The following is a 26,144-nucleotide window of genomic DNA, read 5'->3' as shown; positions in this document are numbered from 1 at the left end:
AGAGATTATTTCTGCAATCGCTGACCTGGGGGAGGCTCCATTTAAAGAGAGAAGGAGAGAGAGAGAGCGTGTTCGTGGCGAGGACCAGACTCAGGCTCTTTGTCACACCTGCCCCCCCATACATCCGGAAGGGCATTGCGGGCCTCCCCTCACCTAGGGAACCTGCTACCAAGGCGTCCAGCACTGCCCACCTGCCACGTACCCCGGGCAGGCAGGACAGCGGCTTCAAGGAGCCCCACATTCACACAGTTGGTTGAGAAAGATCCAGAAAGTTGACGGACTGGTAAGTGGACGGTTCCCCCGTCTTATGGGGGCTTGCTCTGACCGATAGGATCCTCTGACCACGTGGGTTTGTGATGGGACGGGAGACTGGAGTCGGGGAGAGACGGCCTCACCCTGGGGGAGGCTGGAGGAAGAAGCTACCGGGGTGAAAGTCACGCCACCCGAGCTTCGGGAAGGGAAGGGTGGACACTGGGCCTTCTGCATTTCCGGCTGACGTGGCGGGCAGTCACGGGCTGGTAGGGTCCGATTCCTCTGTACGCCGTGTTATCTGCGTGCGTGCTTAGTCACTCAGGCATGTCCGACTCTTCGCAGCCCCATGGACTGTAGCCCCGCCAGGCTCCTCTGTCCATGGGACTCTCCAGGCAAGAAGACTGCAGTGGGTTGCCATGCCCTCCTCCAGGGAATCTTCCTGACCCAGGGATCGAACCTGGGTCTCCTGCCTTGACAGGTGGATTCTTTGCCTCTAGCGTCACCTGGGAAGCCTGCGCTATCTACCTGTAAAATATTTCCTCTGGGGGTGTCTGTAAGCTATGAAGTCCTCGACGGTTTTGTTCTCACGGGACAACACGCACGGGACTGATTTCCACTCCCATCCCCTTCGGTCTTGCTGGGGACACGGACCCTCGGTGGGGACACAGCTCCCTCTGGCCCGGCTCCTGGTGATGCCCAGGGAGGGTATGGGGGGCGTCTCTCCCCCGGGAAGCACAGAAGTGGGATCACCTTCACTCCGTCCTCATGAAAGTGAACAGAAGCGGCGGGAGAACTTCAGCCTGTGCCCAGAAGCAAGCAGAGGTTTTTTCTTTAACCTCCTGACCGCGCGGCTTGTCCGATCTCAGATCGAACCCAGATTCTCCGCAGTGAGGGTACAGAGACGTCACCGCTGGACCACCGCCAGGTTCCCCCAGGAAGCCTTTCCATGCCTTGCGCTGCAAAGCATCTGGGAGCCATCGGTAGCCAGTGGGGACGTTTAGGTTCCTTGGGTGGAGAAGCAATGGCAAGCCACTCTGGTATTCTCCCCTGGAAAAGTCCCTGGACAGAGGAGCCCGGCGGGGCTACACTCCATGGAGGTGCAGAGAGTCGGACACGACTGAGCAACTAAGCAGAAGAGGTGAGGGTCTGGGACTTTGCTGGGGGCCAAGTGCCTGAGATGCCGCATTCCCAATGCAGGGGCGTGGGTTCTATTCCTGGTCAGGGGACTAGACCCCACGTGTGGCAACTAACACCCAGCTCAGCCAAATAAGGAAGGAAGGAAAGAAGGAAGGGAGGGAAGAAATGAGCGTTTGCAGCACAAGTGGCCCGGGAGGCAGCTGAGTTCGTGGATGTGTTCAGGGAACAGGTGACGGGTGAGCTGATGATGGTCAGAGACGTTTCAGGGGACTTCCGCACACACGGAGATGAATTTGTCTCCAAAGGAGGTTGGCAGCTGTCCCCCAGAAGAAGCCGAAATGCCGAGGGTCCTTGCACCCCGTGCGGTTGGTGGCCTCCTGGCTGCTATCAGCTCCGCCTGCAAAGCTGTGTGATTGTCAGGCAGCTCACCTGCAGCTTCCCTCCTGATCACCTCTGTGCAACCAGCAAGGGCCTGCCCATCTCTTTGTGTTCATAGAGTCATGAAGAAATCAGAGGGGAAAAAAAAAATCTACTCGAATGCACAAAACCCAGCCCTGTAATCACCAAGCATAAAGAGAACCTCCATCAGAATATTCTAGGACTTCTTACAGACTTTTTTTTTTTTTCTTGCTGCCCTGGTGAAAGGAGCAGTTTTCTCAAAGGGGAGGTAAGTGTTTAGGAGTCAGCTGATCTTCCTAAGGCATGCTTTTATCCCCTAGGTTGTTGCTGGGAGTGTTCCTACCTGCAGGGGCCTTTGTGAGCAAAAGAGAATGGAAGAAACAGGGTATCTGACTCAGGGAGAGACAGTTGCCTCATGCCCCAAAGTGGATGCTGTGGACCCAGCATCCTCATCATACATCCCTTCTTTTCATTGGGGGTGTCACCTCCCCAGACCCTCCCTGACCACTTAGGAGAAAATCAGCTTAAAATAATATTGATTAGCCACTCCCAAGTATACCTCTCAGGAGCAGTAATGTGGACCAGTGGTAGTGGGCTGAGGGGAGGAAAAACAGGTTGGGCAGAGCCCAGAAAATGTTTCTTTAATCCCAGTTTGCTGAGACTTGTCATCATAAATATGTGTTAAATTTTTTGATGCTTTTGATTGAGTTTCAAACAGAATTTAAAAGGGAATTTCATGTTGATGTATGGCAGAAGCTAGCACAAAATTTTGCAAAGCAATTATCTTCCAGTAAAAAATTTTTAGAAAAATGGAATCTGATCATGCCAGCTAACACAGAGGTGTACAAGGAGGATGGTAACCTCACACTGTGCTCTGATGGAATATTGCTGACCACATAGGGACATATGGACAAACCAAAAACCCTTTAGAGGGGTGGAAGAAGTGAGGCCACCAGTGAACAGAAGAAGGGATATGTAATGAGAATGCAGGTCCCTGGCAGCCACTTTGGGATATGAGGCAACATTGTCTGGCCCTGGGCCAAGTGCCTTGGGCCTACCATTTTTCTCTACTCACAAAGGCTCCGGCAGCTAGGTTCTGATTCCCAATGACTGCCTGGAGGTTGTGCTAAGAAGGAAGTCCTCCTGCCTCAACTGGAATCCGTTTTCTGAACTGCTGTCTCCTGTTTGGAGGTTTAGGCCCAGCTTCAGACCCGCAGCATGGTGGTCCTGTTGGATTTCGTAAGCCTCCTGGTACTCCTGAACTCAGCACGCTCCACGGTCCTGGGTAAGTGCCAGCTAGTCAGTCTTCCAACGCTGGGGAGTCCGTGATGTGGTGAGGGTTGCCGCCCTCCTAACCCCTGAAAGGACAAAGTCTCTCATGACCCGAGTACCTTCCCACCGCTGCTAGGCGAAGGGGATCTTCTTACAGATCATTCTAGAGGTGGATACCGTTCTCATTCAGCAGAATCAGGGACTCAAGGGTGAGGGTGAGGCCTACAGCTCCAGCCCCAGGTCCTAAACTCAGCTGGGATCTCAGATTTGCTGTCTGTATTAGGGCTGTTGGTGCTCAGTAGCTCAGTCGTGTCCAACTCTATGACCCTATGGACTGCAGCCTCCATGCGAGTTGCGAGGGGCCTCTCAGGATTCCTCTGCAGTCGCTGCCGGGGCCGAGGTCTTCATCTGGAGTTTAGGCCGGAACCTCAGGGTTCCTCTCCAGTGCTGACATGGATCTTGGGGTTCCTCTGGAGTTTCCACAGGGGAGTCACGCCTCGACAGGCTTCCCTGTCTTTCAGTATTTCCCGGAGCTTGCTCAAACTCATGTGCGTTGAGTCGCTGATGCCATCCAACCATCTCATCCTCTGCCATCCCCTTCTCCTCCCACCCTCAATCTTTCCCAGCATCAGGGTCTTTTCCAGTGAGTCATCTCTTCGCATCAGGTGGCCAAAGGATTGGAGTTTCAGCTTCAGCATCAGTCCTTCCAATGCACACCCAGGACTGATCCTTTAGGATGGACTGGTTGAATCTCCTTGCAGCCCAAGGGACTCTCAAGAGTCTTCTCCAACACCACAAGTAGAAAGCATCAGTTCTTTGGCACTCAGCTTTCTTTATAGTCCAACTCTCACATCCATACATGACTACCGGAAAAACCATAGCCTTGACTAGACGGACCTTTGTTGGCAAAGTGATGTCTCTGCTTTTAAAGATGCTGTCTAGGTTGGTCATAACTTTTCTTCCAAGGAGCAAGCATCTTTTCATTGCACTCCTGCAGTCACCGTCCGCTGTGATTTTGGTGCCCAAGAAAATAAAGTCTGTTACTGTTTCCATTTTTTCCCCCATCTATTTGCCATGAAGTGATGGGACCCGATGCCACGATCCTAGTTTTCTGAATGTTGAGTTTCAAGCCAGCTTTCCATCATTGAAAACGAAATTCCCTGAAAATCCCCAGGAAGCCTCTCGATGAAGTGGGCAGAGAAAGAAAACAATTTTCTTGTGAAATAAGCCCAGAACCAGAGCAGACTGTGCGTTGCAGGCAGCTCGCTAAAGAGGTCAGACAGACGGAAATATACCTCACCTCATGACAGAAGCAAGTCCAACACATTACCTGATGTGAGACGCTCCGGTGATTTGGCCGTCTGATGCAAAGAGCCAACTCATTGGGGTAAAAAAAAAAAAAACTCTGAACCTGGGAAAGACTGAGGACAGCAGGAGAAGGGGATGACAGAGGATGAGATGTTTCGATGGCATCACCAACTCAGTGCACATGAGATTGAGCAAGCTCCAGGAGTTGGTGATGGACAGGGAGGTCTGGCATGCTGCAGTGCATGGGGTCACAAAGAGCTGGACACGACTGAGCGACTCAACAACAACCCTTTACCTTCAGTGGGTTTGCCATTTGGAGCTAGGTTCTGGCTATAGCTGGATTGTCTCCTCTTATGAAACTGGGGAGGTGGGTGCACCTTTCTCCCAGGGTCACGTCTGGCCAGAGGTTTTATTTAGACAGTTAAAAGATTTATATGCATTTGAAAAGGTCAAGCAGAGAAAAGACGAGAGAAGGTGAGGTGGGTGGTGAGAATGTCTTCGTTCAGGGCAGACTTGTCCTGACAGGTGGTATCTGTCCAGCACCACCTCCTTCACTCCAGTCCCCAGCTCAAAGGGGACTCTCCCGGACAGCACACCACCACCCCCAGACACACACAACTCACCCGTGCCCTCCTCCATCCTGAATGCCCAGAAAGGGGAAGCCGCTCAGTTAAACCAACACGTCATGCCCTGCCTTTGCGTCTGTGCTGACAACATGGACGGTCCGGCTCCTACGCATCCTCTCCAACAACTACCAGCTGGTTCTTCAAATCATTACCATAGGTAGCCATCACTGTAGCACCGCTTCTCAAGCGGCACTGAAAGAACCCGCCTGGCAGTGCAGGAGACGTTAGACGCTTGGGTTCCATTCCTGGGTGGGGAAGAAACCCCCTGGAGGAGGGCATGGCAAGCCACTCCGGTATTCCCGCCTGGGGAATCCCATGGACAGAGGAGCCCTGCAGGCTACAGTCCAAGGGTTTGCAGAGTTGGACACGACTGATCTCATGAGGATAATGGGGCGCTTCACCAGACTTTGGATTTGGGTCTGTCTGATCATTCACGATGCCCACCATGTTTCATGCGCTCCTGAGTGTCCCTGCATAAGAAAGAAAGAAAGTGAAGTCGCTCAGTCGTGTCCCACTCTCTGCAACCCCGTGGACGGCAGCCTGCACCAGGCTCCTCTGTCCATGGGATTTTCTAGGCAAGAGTACTGGAGGGGGTTGCCATTTCCTTCTCCAGGGGAATCTTCCCGACCCAGGGATCGAACCCAGGTCTCCCGCGTTGTAGACAGACGCTTTACCTCTGAGCCACCAGGGAAGTTCCTGCACTGTTTACGTTAAAGCAACTCGCTTCGGTATTTCCCTGGTGCTTCGGTGGCTTAGGTCTCCTCCTCCTTCCAGTGTAGAGGGTGTGGGTTCAATCCCTGGCTGGGGAGCTAAGACACCCCCGCCCACGTGCCCCGTGGCCAAAGAGCCAAACGTGAAATACAGGCAGTGTGGTAACAGATTCGATAAAAGACGGGGAGAGAAATGGTCCACGTCAGAATAAAATAGCTAATCCCGGGGAGAGGCAAGTACTGTGTGGTGTCCCTTAAATGTGGCATCTAAAAAATACCAGTAACTAGTGAGTGTAACAAAAAAGAAGCCTCCTCCCAGGTGTAGCAGAAGGATCAGTGGTTCCCGGTGTGGAGATGGAAGTGGGGGCTGGGCAGGATAGGGGCAGGGATTCGTAAGAGCCAGGAGGTCAAACTATTAGGCATGAAATAAATAAGACATGAGGATGGATTGTAAAACGCAGGGAATATGTCCCATGTTCTATAGTAACTGTAAACGAATCACAACCTTTAAAAGTGGTGAATCGCTACGTTGTACTTACGTCGTAACATATTGAAAGGTTGTTGCTGAACCACGAGAAGACGCGGGGATTTTTGGCCTCTGGAGAAGAATTCAATCCAAGGCCGGAGACGAGGCTTGATCGCTGAGAGCTTCTGTGTAATACGGTTTTATTAAGGTGTAAAAGAGAGAGAGACAAAGCTTCTGACAGAGGCATCAGAAGGGGGCAGAAAGAGTACGCCCTGCTGGTCTTCAGCTGGATGGGACATAGTCACTGCTGCTGCTGCTGCTGCGGAGTCGCTTCAGTCGTGTCCGACTCTGTGCGACCCCATAGACAGCAGCCCACCAGGCTCCCTTGTCCCTGGGATTCTCCACACTAGCAGTCTGCTAATTAAAGGAAGGAAATGTCTCAACACTCAGAGAGTGGCATCAGGCCCCTCACCCACAAGATGCATTGTGAGATAATCTTGGCACCAGGTGAGCCATCCCGGGCCGTAAAGCGGCTGGCGTGAATCTTGAAGAAAGGCAGATTCCCATTCAAACGTATAGTTTCATTAACATAGATGAAGAGAACAGTAGCTGAGTCTCACAGACTGGCTTGTCAAGTCAGTTCTGAGCCATTAGGCGGAACGGACCTGAAGACAGAGGCTGGGATAAATGGATAGCACCAGGAACATGCCGTAAGGCAAGCATTTCCATAAGGAAAATGCGACGGTTAGCTCAAGGCTTGAGAAAAGGCAAGTTCAGCTGGAACCAGGTGTCATTCTGGCAACACAGTATTTTAGGATAAACCTCTTTTGAAATGTCCATAGAGAAGGCAAAAAACACGTATCACTAGCTTGTCTCCTCCTGCCGCTTAAGAGAGAGAGAGACAATGTCTGACGCTTGCAGCCTATTTCCTCCATTTGGAAACCCCTGGCCTTCCTGCCTGTTACCCCCTCAATATTATATACGTATATTCTATATATTCTATTTTAATATACTGTGTTATATTTACAGTTATACCTACTTATATATAAATATATGTATTATATATTTGTGTTATAATTCTATTATATAATATATTTAACATAATAATATACAATCTATGTTATATAATATATTTACTATATAATATTGGAGAAGGAAATGGCAACCCACTCTACTATTCTTGCCTGGAGAATCCCATGGATGGAGAAGCTTGGTGGGCTACAGTCCACGGGTCGCAGAGTCGGACACGACTGAGCGACTTCACTTTCACTGTACTTATATATAAATCTATGTATTATATATTTGTGTTATAATTATGTTTATTGTATAATATATTCACCATAATATACAATATGTTGTATAATATAGGAAATAGAATAATATGTAATACATAAATATAGAGAGATATACATTTCTATATTACGATATGAACATAATCCTCTGCATTTATTTGTACATTGTAATATATTCATATAATATATTTGTATGTTGGTGGTGATTTAGTCGCTAAGTGATGTCTGACTCTTTGCGACTGCAGGGACTGTAGCCCGCCAGGCTCCTCTGTGCCCAGGATGCTCCAGGAAAGGATACTGGGGTGGGTTGCCAGGCCCTCCTCCAGGGTCTTCCCGACCCAGGGACAGAATCTGCGTCTCCTGCGCAGCAGGCGGGTTCTTTACCATCTGAACTACCAGGGAAACCCTGATTCTCCCTCACTGTCTTTTTGGTTCTGCTTTTTAATTACGGCAGGAGAGAAGGAATCTCCTATTATAAACCTGCATCTAGATCCAAGGAAAAGAATATTAAGCTGGAATTCCCGGAGAACCGTGACTCAGCAAACATGTACGATAGCCACACCTCTTGACCCGGACACCAGCCAAGAGCCGCAGGTGGGTGCTCACGGCCCTCGTCCTGGGGGTCTGTCTGCTCCTTCTCAATCTTGAATTTCCCTGTAAAATGCCTCACTCTTTAACATTTTTGGCTGGGAGGAAAACACATTTCCTCCATCTTCTTAGGTTCAGTGATGAGGGTCTGCAGATGAAGTGAACAAAAGCCAGATTACCAGGAGAAAAAGCATCCCAGTTTATTCACTTTTTGTTGTTTTTTTTGCCCACTCGGCATATGGCACCTTAGTTCTCCTACCAGGAATTGAGTGCACAGCCCCCCTGCACTTAACCATGGAGTCTTGACCATGGGTCACCAGGGAAATCCCAACATTCCTAATTGTTACATAAACGAGGCTTCGCAGAAAAGACGTGAAGTGATCAGACTAGGGAGTTTGTGTGGCTTTTTAACAAAAGGTAATAACTTACAGAAACGTGAGGAGACAAAGAAAACGGGATTTGGGTTTCTGGGGCTGAAACATTGTGGGGAAATGATTAAGAAATGTGTCAGGAAACTAGTGGAAGATGAAGGTTGTTTTAAGTTCGTTAAGTTAAACTTCCCTTAAGTTCCTTGTGGTTAGGACTCTCGGCTTTCACGGCTGCGTTCAGTCCCTGGTGAAGGATCTGAAATCTCACAAGCTGCAACAGTGCGGCGTAAGAAAGAAGAAACGTATTTTATGAGGTCACCTTGAAGCTGCTTCCCCATCTCAGTTGGTAAAGCTCAGCCTCCTCAGTCCGATATGGACATGATAGGATGTGTAGGCCCGCTTCACAGGGGGGAATCTGTGCCTGCTTTTATGCAGATAGCTAGTGGTTCTGCATTTGTCGATTCTTAACGGCCTTTAGCTCTGAAGAATCTTTATGCCAAAGTGGCATGTTCGGGGGATCCCCCAAAGCATTAATTTGAAAAGATGCATGCACCCCAGTCTTTGCAACAGCACTGTCCACGAGAACGAGGACACAGACGCAACCTAGGTGTTCACTGACACTGAGTGGATAAAGGTGTGGTACGTATACACAGTGCAATGTCGCTCAGCCGTGAACGAGAACAAAGAGCCGCCATTTGCAGCGACGTGGGTGGACCTGGAGGGTATGCGGCGGCGTGAAATACGTCAGGCAAAGACAAATATTAGGTGATACCATTTGTACGTGAAATCTACAGCGGACCTCGGACCGGTGAACAAAGCGAAACAGAAGGAGACGCGCAGCTGCAGAGCCTGAAGTAGACGTGACCCTGGGGAGAGGGCGGTGGCAAGGGGAAGAGAAAAGCACCAAGAGCAACGAACCGCTACGATCCAGTAAGCTCCCGGGAACCGCTACCATCCAGTAAAGCTCCCGGGAACCACTACGCTCCAGTAAAGCTCCCGGGATATGTGAGGCAACACAGGGCAAGGACGCAACGCTATACTGCAACGAGAAACGGGGCGCGTGCACGCGTGCCAAGCCGCTTCAGCCGTAGTCAAGTCTTGGCGACCCCGTGGACTGCAGCCCCGCCAGGCTCCTCCGTCCATGCCGTTCTGCAGGCAAGAAGCCTGGAGTGGGGTGCCCTTTCCCCCTCCAGGGGAGCTTCCCGACCCAGGGATGGAACCCATGCCTCTTGCATTGGCAAGCGGACTCTTTACCACGTAGCGCCACCTGGGAACCCCCGAAATGTGATTTTATAACCTTTAAAAATTGCGAACCACACTGTCGTATGGCTGAAACTAATCTCACACGGTCCGTTAACTGTACGGCGGTAAAAAGGACGGGGGTCCTCGCGGGGGTGCCCCACCCTACCCCGAGTGGCTGGAACTGCCGCGGGATTGAATCCGATTGCAGGGAGCCCACACCACAGGCTGTACGCTTACTCTCGCTTCTGCACCCTTGCAGGTCAGAAACAACGACACCTACTTCTGCTCGTTTCCCAATGCCGTCCTGCACAGGGGCGCCACGCTGACCGTGAACGCCACCTCTGAGGGCCAGGAGTTCTCAGAAGAGCTGGCCTTTAACAACTCAGGTGACGTCTCCCTGTCCGCTGGGCACCTTTCTGACAGTGCCCAGCGTCCGCGTGGCCGGCGGGGTGCCGGTGATGACTCGGCCGGTGGTGAGGATCTGGCTGTCTTGTCTTCCCAGGCAAGGAGGGCTCCGGAGCCCAGAACCTCTCGTGCATCATCTACAACATCCGACTCATGAACTGCAGCTGGACGCGGGGCCCGGCCGCCCCTGCAGACGTGCGGTATCAGCTGTACATGTGGACCTCTCTGTAAGCCTGGCTAGGGTCCTGATGCTGAATGCTGGGTGAGCCACGGGCTTGTAACTTGGTCGAGGGACTCCCTGGGGTCCTGATGCTGAATGCTGGGTGAGCCATGGGCTTGTCCCACGGAGCAGGGACTCACAGGGTTCCTGATGCTGAACTCTGAATGAGCCATGGGCCCCCTATGGAGCAGGGACTCCCTGGGGTACCTGATGCTGAGTGCTGGGTGAGCCGTGGGCTTGTCCCACGGAGCAGGGACTCACAGGGTTCCTGATGCTGAACTCTGAATGAGCCGTGGGCCCCCTATGGAGCAGGGACTCCCTGGGGTACCTGATGCTGAGTGCTGGGTGAGCCGTGGGCTTGTCCCATGGAGTAGGGACTCACAGGGTTCCTGATGCTGAACTCTGAATGAGCCGTGGGCCCCCTATGGAGCAGGGACTCATAGGGTCCTGATGCCGAATGCTGGGTGAGTCGAAGGCCCCCTATGGAGCAGGGACTCACAGGGTCCTGATGCTGAGTGCTGGGTGAGCCGTGGGCTGCCCCCCATGGTGCAGGGACTCACAGGGTCCTGGTGCTGAGTGCTGGGTGAGCCACGGGCTTGTAACTTGGTCCAGGGACTCACAGGGTTCCTGATGCTGAACTCTGAATGAGCCGTGGGCCCCCTATGGAGCAGGGACTCCCTGGGGTACCTGATGCTGAATGCTGGGTGAGCTGTGGGCTTGTCCCATGGAGCAGGGACTTTCTGGGGTCCTGATGCTGAACAATGAGTGAGCCGAGGGCTCCCCCATGGTGCAGGGACTCACAGGGTCCTGATGCTGAATGCTGGGTGAGCCACGGGCTTGTAACTTGGTCGAGGGACTCCCTGGGGTCCTGATGCTGGATGCTGGGTGAGCCATGGGCTTGTCCCACGGAGCAGGGACTCACAGGGTTCCTGATGCTGAACTCTGAATGAGCCGTGGGCCGCCTATGGAGCAGGGACTCCCTGGGGTACCTGATGCTGAATGCTGGGTGAGCCTCGGGGTTGTCCCATGGTGCAGGGACTCCCTGGGGTCCTGATGCTGAATGCTGGGAGAGCCGTGGGCCCCCATGGTGCAGGGACTCACAGGGATCCTGATGCTAAATGCTGGGAGAGCCGAGGGCTCCCCCATGGAGCAGGGACTCACAGGGTCCTGATGCTGAATGCTGAGTGAGCCGAGGGCCCCCCATGGTGCAGGGACTCCCTGGGGTCCTGATGCTGAATGCTGGGTGATCTGTGGGCTGCCCCCCGTGGAGCAGGGACTCACAGGGTCCTGATGCTGAATGCTGGGAGAGCTGAGGGCTCCCCCATGGAGCAGGGACTCACAGGGTCCTGATGCTGAATGCTGAGTGAGCCGAGGGCCCCCCATGGTGCAGGGACTCCCTGGAGTCCTGATGCTGAATGCTGGGTGATCTGTGGGCTGCCCCCCGTGGAGCAGGGACTCACAGGGTCCTGATGCTGAATGCTGGGGGAGCCGTGGGCTGGGCCATAGTCTGAGGCCTCACTGGAGCTTTGCTATGCTTCGTCACTCAATCGTGTCCGACTGGTTTCGACCCCTCGGTCTGTAGCCCGCCCAGGCTCCTCTGTCCGTGGGATTCTCCAGGCGGGTATCCTGGAGGGGGTCGCCATGCCCTCCTCCTGGGGATCGGATGCTAAACGCTGAGCCCGTCCCATAGTCCAGAGGTGTTTCTTCTGAGACTGGAGGACGTCGATCTACAAGGTCCAAACATCCAGAGAGAAAACCTCCCACCTCCCTTTTTCTCCATGCTGCTCATTGCTCCAAGTTGTGAAGCCCCCTGTGGTCCGAGAGTGTCAGGAAATTAGCAATTTTGTATCATTTTTTAACAACTGAAGTACAGTTGAAACTGAAGCACAATAGTTTCAAGTAGACAGCGTGCCCACACACACAGACACAGCATGTATATATGTGTGTGAGCTTCCCAGGTGGCGCCCGTGGTAAAGAACCCTCCAGCCAATGCAGGGAACGCAAGAGACGCAGGTTTGATCCCTGGGTTGGGAAGATCCCCTGGAGGAAGGCATGGCAACGCACTCCAGTGTTCCTGCCCGGAGAATCCCATGGACAGAGGCGCCTGGCGGGCTGCAGTCCATGGGGGCTGAGAGAGTCGGACACGCCGAGCCACTGCACGAGAGCAACCCCAGGGGGACGCACACTGCTTAGCTGCTCCTTGACGTCTTCCTTGGACGCCACAGGCATGGAAACGTGTCCGAGTGCAGCCGCTACACCCTCGACTCGGCCGGGACGCGCGTGGGCTGCCATTTCGACGAGCTCGGCGAAGGCCACACCACGGACGATTACTTCTTCCTGGTGAACGGGACCAGCAGCGACGCGGACATCCCGTTTTTGGACTTTCCTAGCGTGAACGGCCCCAGGCTGGGTAAGGGCGAATCACTCTCCTTGTATTCCTCTGCCCCTCTGCCAGCCGTCCGCTTCATGGAGTTTGCATTTGTCCCCGGGCTCTGGAGGCTGTGCGTTGCGTCCCAGACTGGCCTCAGCAGGATCTAGATTAGGGGTGAAAGACCCTGATGCTGGGAAAGATTGAGGGCGGGAGGAGAAGGGGACGACAGAGGAGGAGATGCTTGGACGGCATCACCGACTCGACGGACATGAGTTTGAGGAAACTGTGGGAGACGGTGATGGACAGGGAGGCCTGGCGTGCTGCAGTCCACGGGGTCGCTAAGAGTCGGACAGGAGTGAGCGACTGAACAACAAGCAGAGACGCGGAGAGGGAGACAGGGGGCGTAACTCTCCCTTGGGGTGGGATGTGCATGCTTGCGTCGCACGTGAACAAGTTGGACTGACGGACGCAGCCTTGGAAAGGAATTCCTCTCCGGTTAGGGGACCTACTGTCCTTCTGGAGAACTCTCCAACGTCACACAGTCTGGTTCCAGACAGACCCTCCGCTGGGTTGGCCGGTGTTTTCCTTCAGTTGGGCCCGTGGGTGACTTCAGGCGAGTGTGTGTTTCGTCGCTCAGTCGTGTCCAGCGCTTTGCGGTGTGCAAACTGCGTGGAGGTGTGGAAGTGTCTCAAAAAAACTAAAAACCGAACTAACGTGTGACCCAGCAGTTCCACTCCTGGCTACATATCTTAAAACAATAAAACACCAAAAACACAAAACTGAAAATACGAGTTCAGAAAGATAACACGCACCCCAAATGTTCATAGCAGCGTGGTTGATGATTGCCAAGATAAGGAAGCCATCTAAAATGCTCATTACCTGGTGAATGGCTAAAGAAGACACAGGACATATACACAGTGAAATACTGTGCTAACTTGCCTCAGTCGCTGAGACCTCATGGACTGTAGCCCACCAGGCTCCTATGTCCATGGGATTCTCCAGACAAGAACACGGGGGTGGGTTGCCATGCCCTCCTCCAGGGGATCTTCCCGACCCAGGGATGGAACCCAAGTCTCCTGGATTGGCAGGTGGATTTTTTACCACTGAGCCCCCCTGGGAAGCCCAAGTGACTCCAAGACTTGACACCAAGCCTGGCCACTTGGGTGGTCCACGTAGATGCTGGCTGAGTCTGCTTCCCGCTTGGAGGGTGTCCCGGAAAAAAGGCGAGGGATGTGCCCGGAGAACATTCTCCTAATGGCAGCCCACTCTGCTGTTCTTGCCTGGAGAATCTCCACGGACAAAGGAGCCTGGTGGGGCTGTAGTCCATGGGGTCACAAAGGGTCGGACCCTACTGAAGCGACTTAGCTCGCTTGGCAGCATCTCTGCCTGGGGCTCCAGCGAGTCTGCAAGGCAGAGGCAGAGGACGGGGGGGGGCCCGGCCAGGAGCGGACAAGCCCAGGATGCGCGCTTAGCCCACCTGAGGTTTTGCTTCCTCAAGACTCAGGGTTTGTCCGGGTTCTATGCAACAACACGGGAATGGGACCAGGTTAAGCGGGGGATGTCCTTCCGCTGCCTGGCACCCACTCGACTCCTGCGGGTTGCGGGCTTGTAACCCTGTTTCGTGTTTGGGTCTCTTCTCAGAAAAGTATAACCCGCCGGCGAACCTCACCGTCAAGGACAACGTATCGCATTACGTGATTCGCTGGGATGCCCCCGCCATGAGATACAGCCTGTCCAACAGCGTCTTGTGTTACGCGCTGGACATCCAGAAGACGGTGAGGCCCTGACCCTCCGTGGAGAAACTCGGACTGCGTCTCCTCCATTCCTCTCGCTTTGGGGTCCCCCCCCCCGCCACACACACACACTCGGGTGCCCCTCTTTGCCTCACGAGTCTCTTCTCTGCTTACTGTCTCTTTGTCCTAAAAGTGCCGCTCATTCCTCTTAAAATTTTTAAATTTCTTTCATTTTTGGCTGCGCTGAGCCTTTGTCGCTGCACGTGGGCCTTTTTCTCTAGTTGCAGACAGCGGAGGCTGCTCGCTAGGGTCAGCAGTTTCAAAGCCCGGGCTTACTTGCTGCACGACATGCGGGATCTTCCTGGACCAGGGATCGAACCCATGCCTCCTGCATCGGCAGGCCGAGCGTTAACCACAGACCCCCACCCCCACCGCAGGGAAGTCCGTGCGCATTCATTTTTGCTGACGTTCACTTATGAACTGTTTTTTTTTTTTTTTTCTTTTCTGTCGTCAATGTTCTTGGTGGTCGTACCTAGGAAACCCGTTTGCATCGCCCGAGGTCATACAGATGGTGCTTGTGTTTGAGTCTCAGGGTTTCGTGGTTCTAGCGGTTCCGTTTAGGGCTTTCATCTGCCTCTGCTGTCTGCCTCTCTCCACCCCAAGGAAAGCAAGTTCCCTCAGAGCAGGGTCCCCGATAAAAAGAAAATAAATCAACATTCATTCATTCCCGTACAGAGCTCACATACTGAAAGGTAGCATCCTTCCTTCCCAAGTGGAGACGAAAGGCAAGAACAGGAGAGAAAACCTTCTCTGGGGGGGAAAAAAATGTGTTCCTTCTTTTTCTTTTTGGCTACACATCTTTTGTGGTCTTTGTTCCCGACCAGGGATAGAACCCCTGCCCTCAGCGGTGAAAACACATAGAGTCCTAACCACCAGATCGCCAGGGTTGCTGTTGTTCAGCCGATCGTAGGGTCAGGAAGACCCCCTGGAGAACTGCATGGCACAGAGGAGCCTGGTGGGCTGCAGTCCAGGGGGTCACAAAGAGTCAGGCACGACGGAGGGATGAACAGAACAGGAACTGTGGTAAAGAATCCACCTGCCAGAATACAGGAGACGTGTGTTTAATCCCTGGGGGGGAAGATCCCCTGGAGAAGGAAACGGCAACCCACTCCAGTATTCTTGCCTGGAGAATCCCATGGACAGAGGAGCCTGGTGGGGCTGCAGTCCACAGGGTCCCACAGGGTCAGACATATGAGCAACTGACCACTCACTCCCAGAAGCCTTTTGCTTTCAGCTTGATAAGAGAAACTCCGAGAAGCCTCTTTTAAATCCCTGCATCTGTGGAAACGCGATTATCTCCAGCTTAAACTAATCCTCGCAGCGCTCCTGGGATTCCCAGGGGGTTCTCGCGTTTGCAGACAAAGCCGAAAGGCCAGGCGCTTAGCATCTCTCCTTTGCTCTCTCTTTACAGGGCAGCTTTTCCAAGAGAGAACCCGTAAGTATGCCTTCCTTTCTCTGCTGCAGCCGTGGTTGGGTCATAGATGCTCAGACTCCCTCCCTTGGCGGGCAGGGCGCTCAGCTCAGCCTCGGATCCCTGTATGCCCCCATTTAGGGGTCACCAGGCTCTGGTGACCGATGGAGAATTTGCGGTCTCCCAGACGCCTCTGACTCAGCTCAGGCAGCCTGGTGTCACCCTCCTCCTGGACGGAATAACATCACGGTGCCGAATGGGCCTCCTTGCACCTTCTGAGCCACACACTGTAGTGAAAGGGTCCCTGGAGAAGTCAGGTCCACCGACAACCACACAGCAGGACTTTATTCAGAAACAGGGTCTCTGCAGAGGTGATGGAGTGAGGGTCTGAGATGAGGTCCTCCTGGATGGGGGTGGCCCTAAACCCAAGGACAGGGTCCTTTTAAGACACAGAAGAGGAGAGACACGGATGCAGAGGAGAAGCCACGTGGAGACGGAGGCGGAGACCGGAGGGAGGCGGCCACCAGCCCAGGGACGGATGCCTGGAGCCCCTGGAAGCTGGAAGAAGCGGGGAGGACCCTCCCCTGGAGCCTCTGGACAGAGCCCAGCCCCAGATCTTTGGGGCCACCGGGCACCCCCAGGCCCCACCCCGCTTTCCTCCCTGACCACCCAGCCTCTCCAGACTTGCAGGTTCCAAGAGAGCCCCAGGGAGTGTCCAGGGACTGCATGCTCTGACCCCCAGCGGGAGGGAAAGGACAGCCCAGTGTCTGTCTGCGTGTGGGAGAGGCGTCCATGGGCTCAGAGCCGGGCTGCGCCCTACACGTTCCTGCCCTGCCCTGAGTCGTGTGTGTAGAATCCTTTCGCTTTTTTTTCTTTCAACAATTTTTTTGAAGCATTTTTATTTTATTTATCTTGGCCGTACCACGAGGCACGTGGGATCTTAGTTCCCAGGCCAGGGATCGAACCTGCACCCCCAGAAGTGGACGTGCAGTCGTAATGACTGGACCTCCCCGGGAAGTCCCCCCTCTGTGTAGACTCAGAATATCCGCAAGCCCACGGCCCAAGGGCACGGGGACTCTGCAGGAGGCCCGAACACAGACGGACAGCTGTACTTGCTCAGTCGTGTCCAACTCTTTCAGACCCCACGGACTGCAGCCCACCAGGCACCTCTGTCCTCTGTTACCTCCCAGAGTTGGCTCAGGTTCATGCCCATCGAGTCAGTGATGCCCTCCAACCATCTCATCCTCTGTCGTCCCCTTCTCCTCCCACCTTTAATCTTTCCCAGCATCAGGGTCTTTTCCGATGAGTCAGCTCTTCCCATCAGGTGGCCAAAGGACTGGAGCTTCAGCTTTAGGATCATTCCTTCCAAAGAACACCCAGGGCTGATCCCCTTCAGAATGGACTGGTTGGATCTCCTTGCAGTCCAAGGGACTCTCAAGAGTCTTCTGCAACACCACAGTTCAAAAGTTCTTGGGCGCTCAGCTTTCTTCACAGTCCAACTCTCACATCCATACATGAGCACTGGGAAAACCATAGCCTTGACTAGACGGGCCTTTTGTTGGCAACGTGATGTCTCCGCTTTTTAATTCGCTGTCTAGGTCTGTCAGAGCTTTTCTCCCAAGGAGCAAGCGTCTTTTAATTTCATGGCTGCAGTCACCGTCTGCAGTGACTTTGGAGCCCAAGAAAGTAAAGTCTGACACTTTCCATTTTCTATGCACCCGTTTGCCATAAAGTGATGGGAGCCCCGGGATGCGAGACGGCAAAGCCCCTTCGGGCCCCCACAGTGGGCTGGGAGGGAGGGACCAGAGGCGGCGGGTGCACTGTGCCCCCAGCTGTCGGGGGGCACCCCCTCCGCCTTCTCCATGTTTCCAGTCTGGTATCTGTGGCCGTCACAGCATCCTGTTGTCTTTCAAAGGTTTTCCTAAGCAGACAATATAAAAATGAGTACAGGCTGCCCAGCTCTGACGTGAGGGGAGAGCACACCGCCCGCATGAGGGTGCGGCACGTGCGGTTTCAAATCTGGAGTGAGTGGAGCTCCACGCGCCGTTTCGGTGAGTCTCCCGGAAGCACCCGGAGATGCTGACATGTGCCTGCTGGGGACAGGAATGACCTTTCCTTTGAATCTTGCAGTCCAATCCTCCTTTTTTTTTTTTTAACAGTTTCTCTTTTATTTCAAGCCAGTTCACCTTCATTTTTGTTGTTCAGTTGCTCATAGACACTTCTTTCTCTCACCCTTGAGATTTCACAATTACGCATTCATTCCTTTGGCTATGCAGTGCAGAACTGAAAGTTAATATCCGCTGACGAGGAAGGCATTGTGCAGTCTTCATTGTGCCTTCATGGAAAAGTAATTGGTGGATCATCTTTTCAGAGTGGCAAGGGGGGAGGTGGGGAGATTTGTTGTTTAGCTCCTCAGTTGTGCCTGACTCTTTGCGACCCCATGCACTGCGGCACACCAGGCTTCCCTGTCCTTCACCATCTCTGAGAGCTTGCTCAAACTCATGTCCATTGAGTCGGTGATGCCATCCAACCATTTCATCCTCTGCTGCCTCCTTCTCCTCCCACCTTCAATCTTTCCCAGCATCAGGGTCTTTTCCAGTGAGTCAGTTCTTCGCATGAGGTGGCCAAAGGGGTGGAGCTTCAGCTTCAGCATCCGTCCTTCCAGTGAACATTCAGAGTTGATTTCCTCTAGGATGGACTACTTGGGGACAGTGACCTACGGTGGGGTGTGGTGGGCGCGGGATCCCAGAAGAACGGATTCTTTGGAGCCATCCTTCTCAAATCCCTGGGGTCCCTCTGTCTGGAAGTTCCCCCTCCTCCTCTCCAGCCCTGCTTCTGCCCCCACATCTCCCGCCCTGTCGTCCGATACCAGGGGTGGGCGGCCAGGGCCCGCGTGTGCCAACCGGAGCGCGCAGTCACTCCTGACCCTCTGCTTGTCTGCCGACCAGGTGTCCCAGAGGAGAATTTCTTGGTGGCCTCGATCGGGCTGGCGGTGGGGGCCGCGGTTTTGTTTGGCATGGCCCTGATGTTCCTCTGTAAAAGGTAAGACAGACACAAACCCCCATATAAACTCAAAGCGGCAGGTCAGAATCCACGCACAGAAGGGCCCACACCTGTCACTGCAGACCCACGGAGTGGCCAGAATCCCAGACTCGGAATGTAGCGTGGAGATTGCTCTGGGTGGAGGCGTTGGGAACACGGGGTGGCTGTTATTAAGGGGCCCGTGTTTCCACGTTGGTCTGTCGTGGGGCCGAGTCACGGCACCATTTAATTTCCTGTGTTCCCAGGCGTTGAGTGGTTAGTGCCAAATGCACTCTTCATTTTGTGCCTGAAGGCACAAAAGCCTCTTTGAAAAGAGGCTTCCAAGAGAGAGGTGAGGCCAGGGGTCTCTGCAGATAACACAAACCTGTGCGGAAGATGGGTCCCGAGCACATGGCTGGGCAAAGCGAGGGGCCCAGTTAGGGGGCAGTCCCTGGCGTCACAATCCAAAAATGCCTCCCAGGGGACCCTGCAGGCTCAACCGGGAAGGTGGTGGAGGCCGGCTACGACCGCAGCCGCCACACGGGGGCGGCAGCGAGCTGCTCGCCCATTTCCAAGCCCCAGTTTCTCAAAAGCGGGAGAAGGGGGCGACAGAGGATGAGAGGGTTGGATGGCATCACCGACTCCATGCACACGAGTCTGAGCAAACTCCGGGAGATGGTGACGGACAGGGAGGCCTGGCGCGCTGCAGTCCATGGGGTCGCAAAGAGTCGGAGACGACTGAGCGACTGGACTGAAGCGAGGAACGCAGGGCTGGACTCTGGTCGCGGGGAGGCCCGGGCTGTGCGCCATCAGCTGCAGCTGCGGGCGCAGGCCCTGCCCGCTTTCCTGGCTGCCCCCTCGCACCTGCGCAGGCGTATTGACAGCCGGGGGATTCGCCCCTGCAGTGTCCGGAGAAAGGCTGCCCGTAGGAGACCCCAGGCCGGGGGCTGCTGCGGGCGCGCGGAGGGCAGTTGAGGGCGTTTTCGTATCCACGCTGGGTGTGTCTGGAACGTTTCATTCACAAGGACCAGAATCAGTGATGGGGTGTCTAGGGGCTCTCATATAGAAGGCATTCTGTGAGGGCACACGGGGGCTTCCCAGGAGGCCCTAGTGTAAAGAACCCACCCGCCACGGTAAGAGATGCAGGGTCGATCCCTGGGCGGGGAAGATCCCCTGGAGAAGAGCGTGGCAACCCACTCCAGTATTCTTGCCTGTAGGGTCCCTGTCTACAGCCTGGCGCGCTACAGTCCACGGGGTTGCAAAGAGTCGGATATGACTGAGCGACTTAGGGCGTGCACACACACACATACGCACGCACGCACGCGCGCACACACGCACGCGCACGCGCACGAGGACAGGGGGCGTCCTGGCAGTGTTTGTATGGCATCCAGGAGGCTTTGGGGCCTGGAGGGGGGACGCTTCAGGGTGCTCAGAGGGGCTCGGGTCCCTGGAGGGTCTTGAGGTCACATGCTCGCCGGCTTTCCGCAGACAGGCTGCAGGAGTGGCTGGCGCCGGTCCCGAGGCCGCCTGCCTCCGGGTTTCCGCTCGGGCTGCGGCGTGGGGCCTGGGGTCAGGGCTCCTCGCTCGCGGGGGCAGGGTCTCCTGTCTCAGCTGTCTGTCCTCGCGGCCCGCCCCGCAGTCGGGGCTGAGGCGGGCAGCTCCGTCAGGCGGTGAGCGGTCCCCGGGACGCCCGGCCTCCCTGCCCAGACCCACGGGGCGCCCCTAGCACCGACCCGCCAGCTCGGGACGGTGGCCAGGGCCAGCCACGTGGGCTCCTGGTGCTCACCGCGCCCCGGGCGAGGAGGCAGAGCTCCTCGGGCAGCGCTGTCCGCCCCGGCCCGCGTTCGCCCCTGAGGCCGGCCGCGCCACACGCAGAGCCGGCCTCGCCACGGGGCCGGGCGCACTCGGACAGGACAGCGCCCCTCGCAGCTCTGAGGCTGGGCCGCGAGCGTCTCTCGTCTCTTCCCGCCAGGCTCTCGCTGAGGAAGAAGCTCTTTCCACCCATCCCGCGGGTGAAGCAGGAACTCGCCGGCTCATTCCTGGCCAGCCTGGAGGTGAGCGAGGCCGCCTCCCGGGCGCCGCCTGGGCGGGGAGACTGGCGCTCGGAGACGCGGGGGGCGCGAGTGTGCCCGGTGTTGAAGGCCGGCTTGGGGCAGTCAGTGGGCAGGGCAGGGGAGGGGAGGGCCGTGGAGGGCCCTGGGGGAGGAGGGGTCTAGCGCAGGGGCGGGGCCTAGGGCGGGGAGGGGCGTGGAGGGCAGTGGGGAGGGGACGGGCCTAGGGGAGGAGGGGCCTAGGGGAGGACGGGCCTAACGCAGGGGCGGGGCTAGGGGGGAGGGGCGTGGAGGGCAGTGGGGAGGGGAGGGGCCTAAGGCAGGGAGGGCGTGGAGGGGAGGGGCGTGAAGGGGAGGGGCGTGAAGGGGAGGGTTGGGACAGGACGGGAGGGGGGTGCAGGGCAGGGCTGAGGGCTCATGCGGAGGAGGGGACACGGGTGTCCAGCTGCCCGCACCCACAGCTGCTTCTGCAGCGAAGTAGAGAAAGCGACACAAGGCGACTTATCTCCACGTGGGAAACTGCGGATCTTGGGTTTTGTCCCTTTCTGGGGTCGCCATGGAAACCGCGGTGCGCTCACCTTGGGATCTTCCAGGAGTGGCATCTGCAAAGACCGCATTTCCGATCCAAGCACCCGTGTGCCCTCCTGGGTGGATGCTGAATTTTGGCAGGAGGGCGCCCGTGTGACCCACAAGCTGCTGCCCATCCCCGACCCCGTGGTGGCTGGAGGCAGGAACCCTCCCGGGAACAGCTCTGCACCCCTGACTTCGTCTCCCCATCCGCCACACGTGCCTCTATCCCCGTGAGAAAGCAGAGATGCCCCTAAACCACGACCTGTGTTCTGAGCCGAAAGCCACTTCCCCAGGAAGCCCCCTCCCCGGCTTCCAGTGCCCCTGGGTTTGTTCGGTGGAGCCCGTTGACTCCAAAACAGTTTTGCGTTTCTTGATCTGTGCCTGACGGTGGTTCACTGTGCTTAGCGCTGCACAGATTGTCAACGATCTGAACCTTCCAGAGGTCCCACACTGACCTCTCCCCTCTGCCCTGCACATGCGTGCATACGTACTAAGTCACTTTAGTCGTGTCCAACTCTGTGCGACCCTGTGAAACACAGCTGGCCAGGCTCCTCTGTCCATGGGATTCTCCAGGCAAGGATACTGGAGTGGGTTACCATGCCCTCCTCCAGGGGGTCTTCCCCACCTAGGGATCCAGTCCAGGTCTCCGGCATTGAAAGGCGGGTTCTTTACCACTAGCACCACCTGGGAAATGTCCTGCCCTGCACAGGTGAATCCCAGGTCCTTCAAATGTGTGGTCCTGCATGTGAGACTCAGTGGCTTGACATCAAGGGTCCTTATTTCCTGGAGGGTGGAGTTGTGAACTTCCCACCCCCAGCCCTGACTCTCAGCCTTACGCCAGCCGGGATCACCCACTGCCTAAACTGGGGAGTGGGGCTCCCCACGTTTTCAGTCAGCCACGCACCTGGCTCCCCAGGCCACTGATCCCTCTGGTCACCTCCGTACTTGGGGTCTAGACACACCAACTTGGTGGGGCTGTGGCATCCACCAGAGGTCACGCCAAGACAGGGGAGGGTCTGTTCAAAATCGGGAACTGTCTCTCTGTGATTCCCCGGGAGATGGCAAAGACCCATCCCTCCACCTGGATTGCAGGCATCTCCGAGATGATTGTACCCATGATGTGTTCATTCTTTATTTAAAAACAAAAAAAAGGATTATTGAGATTTCACTCACATGTCGTAGAATCCACCCATTAAAGTCACAGTTGGGGGCGTTTAGCAAGTTCCCAGCGGTGTGCAGCCATCAGCTGTGTCTAGGTCCAGGACATGCTCATCGCCCCCAGGACACCCTGTCTACATCTGCAGTCACTTCTCCCCTGCGTGCCGCAGTCCCTGGCAGCCACAAACCCACTTGCTGTCTCTGTGGACTCGCCTGTTCCGGACGTTTCCTTTCAGTGGAGCCACATGCCGTGCGGCCTTCTGTGTCTCCTTCTCTCACTGAGCAGCGTCTGTTCAGGGTCCATGCACATTGTAGCCCGTGTCAGACCTTCTCTCCTTTTCATGGTTGTGTAAAATTCCACTGTGTGGGTGGCCCCCATGCTGTTTACTGACCCATCCATCCATCCATCATCCATCATCCATCCATCATCCACCCATCATCCATCCATCATCCATCATCCATCCATCATCCATCATCCATCATCCATCCATCCACCCATCATCCATCCATCATCCACCCATCATCCATCATCCATCCATCATCCATCATCCATCATCCATCATCCATCCATCATCCATCATCCATCCATCATCCATCATCCACCCATCATCCATCCATCATCCATCCATCCATCCATCATCCATCCATCATCCATCATCCATCATCCATCCATCATCCATCATCCATCCATCCATCCATCATCCATCCATCCATCCATCATCCATCCATCATCCATCCATCCACCCATCATCCATCCATCATCCACCCATCATCCATCATCCATCCATCATCCATCCATCATCCATCCATCCATCCATCATCCATCCATCATCCATCATCCATCCATCCATCCACCCATCATCCATCCATCATCCACCCATCATCCATCCATCATCCATCATCCATCATCCATCATCCACCCATCATCCATCCATCATCCATCCATCCATCCATCATCCATCCATCATCCATCATCCATCCATCCATCCATCATCCATCCATCATCCATCCATCATCCATCATCCATCATCCATCATCCATCATCCACCCATCATCCATCCATCATCCATCCATCCATCCATCATCCATCCATCATCCATCATCCATCCATCCATCCATCATCCATCCATCATCCATCCATCATCCATCATCCATCATCCATCATCCATCATCCATCCATCATCCATCCATCATCCATCCATCCATCCATCATCCATCCATCATCCACCCATCATCCATCATCCATCCATCATCCATCCATCCATCCATCATCCATCCATCCATCCATCATCCATCCATCATCCATCATCCATCATCCACCCATCATCCATCCATCCACCCATCATCCATCCATCACCCACCCATCATCCATCCATCATCCATCCATCATCCATCATCCATCATCCATCCACCCACCATCCATCATCCATCCGTGGATACACAGGCCCTTTCCACCTTCTGGCCATCATGAGTACCACTGATTGGGAGCACCAGGAACTCCAGAGTGTGGCCTCACCTGTGCGCTGTGTCCTTTCTTCTAGGAGACAGCCTCGTGTGGAGGCCCTACGCCATCAGCCTCCCAGGACCCCGAGGACATCTTCATCGTGGAGGAAACCCTGTTGTTGGCGAGTGAACCAGCAAAGACGGGAGGTCCAGCCCCAGCCCCCAACCCTTATGTAAACATCCCTTCTGGGGGCCCTCTGCTCAACCACTGAGAGGACTCTGATTCGCCTGGCCCGCCGCCTGCTGCCCGATCCCACCGCCTCAGCCTCTGCTACGTCGTCCCCCACTTCCCTGCCCGCTGGCCACCGCAGCACCCACCTTTCCCAGCTGCGGGAGGCACCGGCCGCCAGCCCGTCGCCCAGACGTGCCCGGTAGCTGGCTGAGGATATTGGCAGAGTCTGGCTCACACTCTGGTCCAAGTTGTCCCTGTGAAGATGGGCACCAAACTTGCCCGTAACAGCACAGACTTGGGGATGAAGAAATAACGGGATGTCCGGTCTCCATGGGTTCAGGAAGATGCCCTGGAGGAAGGCACGGCAACCTACTCCAGGATTCTTGCCTGGAGAATCCCACGACAGAGGAGCTTGGTGGGCTACAGTGCGTGGAGTCACGAAGAGACGGACACGACTGAGCGATTAACCAACGACACAAGGCACAGCATTCACACGGTGGAGCCACCCCATGTCGGTAAATACAGGACAGCGTCAGTGGGGAAGGGTGCCCCAAAATTGACGCTTTTGAACTGTGTTGCTGGAGAAGACTCTTGAGAGTCCCTTGGACTGCAAGGAGACCCAACCTGTCCATCCTAAAGGAGATCAGTCCTGGGTGTTCATTGGAAGGACTGATGCTGAAGCTGAAACTCCAATCCTTTGGCCACCTCATGTGAAGAGCTGACTCTTTGGACAAGATCCTGATGCTGGGAAAGATTGGAGGTGGGAGGAGAAGGGGACGACAGAGGATGAGATGGTTGGATGGCATCACCGACTCAATGGACATGAGTTTGAGCAAGCTCCAGGAATTGGTGATGGACAGGGAGGCCTGGCGTGCTGCAGTCCATGGGGTTGCAAAGAGTCGGACAGGACTGAGTGACTGAACCGACTGATCTGAAGGGTGCCAGCCAAGCAGATAACCTGGGAAAGGACGGAGGCTTTAGGAGAAACGGCCTCTGTCCGTTTTGGGGGCGAAGGGAGCAGACGCAGGATGAGGACGGAAGACGTCTGGTGGAGCGTGATTCTCTTCCATGGTGTCCCTAACAACCACACGTGAAGCATCTTGCTGGGTTCCATTCAGGTCCAGGAAGGACCCATCTCCTGGGCACAGCTCTCTCACGCTTGGGCTGCCGGCTGGCCGTGCTAGAAGCAGAGACACCCAGCTTCAACAGCGGGAGCCCCCGGCACCGATTTCCCGGGAACACCATGAGCCGGTCCCAAGTCCACGCTGCAGAGAAACAGGCGTTTCGCAAGAGACGGCAGCAGCTGGTAAGATTGCACTGCGAAACTTCCGTGTTTGGGGCTGGCGTCTTCTGAAGCGCTTGCAGTGTTTCGAGAAAATGAGATGAGATGAGGTTGTGGAATCAGAGAAGGGGCCCGCTACCGCTGCGGCCGTGGAGCCTGCGGCCCCAGGATACGCCGTGTGGTCACCCCAGCGAGTCTCCGGGGCGAGGCGCCGCCTGTGATCACCGGGCGGGGATGACTGGAGGCGCCCCAGCTCCGGCCGGGAGTGGCCTGGACTCGGAAAGACCGGCTTCTCTTCTGCCATCAGCTCCGGCTTAAAATGGGCTTGGACTCCGGAACACGCTGATTGACAGGGATGAGCTTATGAGTAAGTTGAATGTCAGAACCCAGGGACTTTCTTGTCTGTCCGATGGTGGAGACTTGGCCTTCCAGTGCACGGGGGGTGTGGGTTTGATTTCTGGTGGGGAACCTAAGATCCCACATGCTTCAACGCCAATAAACCAGAACATAAGACAGCAATATTGTAA

The 26,144-nt window shown here is 55.2% G+C and overlaps 1 protein-coding gene across 3 annotated transcripts; it reads left to right on the top strand.

Moving 5' to 3' along the window:
- The first annotated feature begins 71 nt into the window (after window positions 1-71).
- LOC138070935 (granulocyte-macrophage colony-stimulating factor receptor subunit alpha-like) lies at window positions 72-26,144 on the top strand. 3 transcript variants are annotated; one of them, XM_068962316.1, is made up of 12 exons: window positions 72-283; window positions 2,986-3,073; window positions 7,917-8,056; window positions 9,920-10,046; window positions 10,163-10,292; window positions 12,511-12,695; window positions 14,298-14,431; window positions 15,861-15,884; window positions 17,776-17,911; window positions 18,809-18,902; window positions 20,854-20,935; window positions 24,202-26,144. In XM_068962316.1, the coding sequence occupies exons 2-12, from the start codon at window positions 3,007-3,009 to the stop codon at window positions 24,373-24,375; spliced, it is 1,293 nt and encodes a 430-aa protein (XP_068818417.1). In that variant the 5' UTR covers window positions 72-283; window positions 2,986-3,006; the 3' UTR covers window positions 24,376-26,144. The 3 variants fall into 3 exon arrangements, with proteins under 3 accessions (XP_068818417.1, XP_068818416.1, XP_068818418.1); XM_068962315.1 differs by having other exon boundaries at window positions 2,980-3,073; XM_068962317.1 differs by lacking the exon at window positions 24,202-26,144 and adding an exon at window positions 21,526-21,938 and having other exon boundaries at window positions 2,980-3,073.

This window comes from Capricornis sumatraensis, chromosome X (genome assembly GCF_032405125.1).
Source record: "Capricornis sumatraensis isolate serow.1 chromosome X, serow.2, whole genome shotgun sequence".
Lineage (NCBI taxonomy): Eukaryota > Metazoa > Chordata > Mammalia > Artiodactyla > Bovidae > Capricornis > Capricornis sumatraensis.
Note: the sequence above shows the minus strand (reverse complement) of the source record. Positions and strands in the feature narration are given on the sequence as shown.

Bases quoted from the DNA above. Each gene is read 5' to 3' on its own strand.
- LOC138070935 (XM_068962316.1), top strand. From the start codon at position 3,007: ATGGTGGTCCTGTTGGATTTCGTAAGCCTCCTGGTACTCCTGAACTCA. The intron at 10,047-10,162 runs GTGACGTCTCCC...TTGTCTTCCCAG, and splicing joins GCTGGCCTTTAACAACTCAG to GCAAGGAGGGCTCCGGAGCC. The intron at 18,903-20,853 runs GTAAGACAGACA...TCTTCCCGCCAG, and splicing joins CTGATGTTCCTCTGTAAAAG to GCTCTCGCTGAGGAAGAAGC.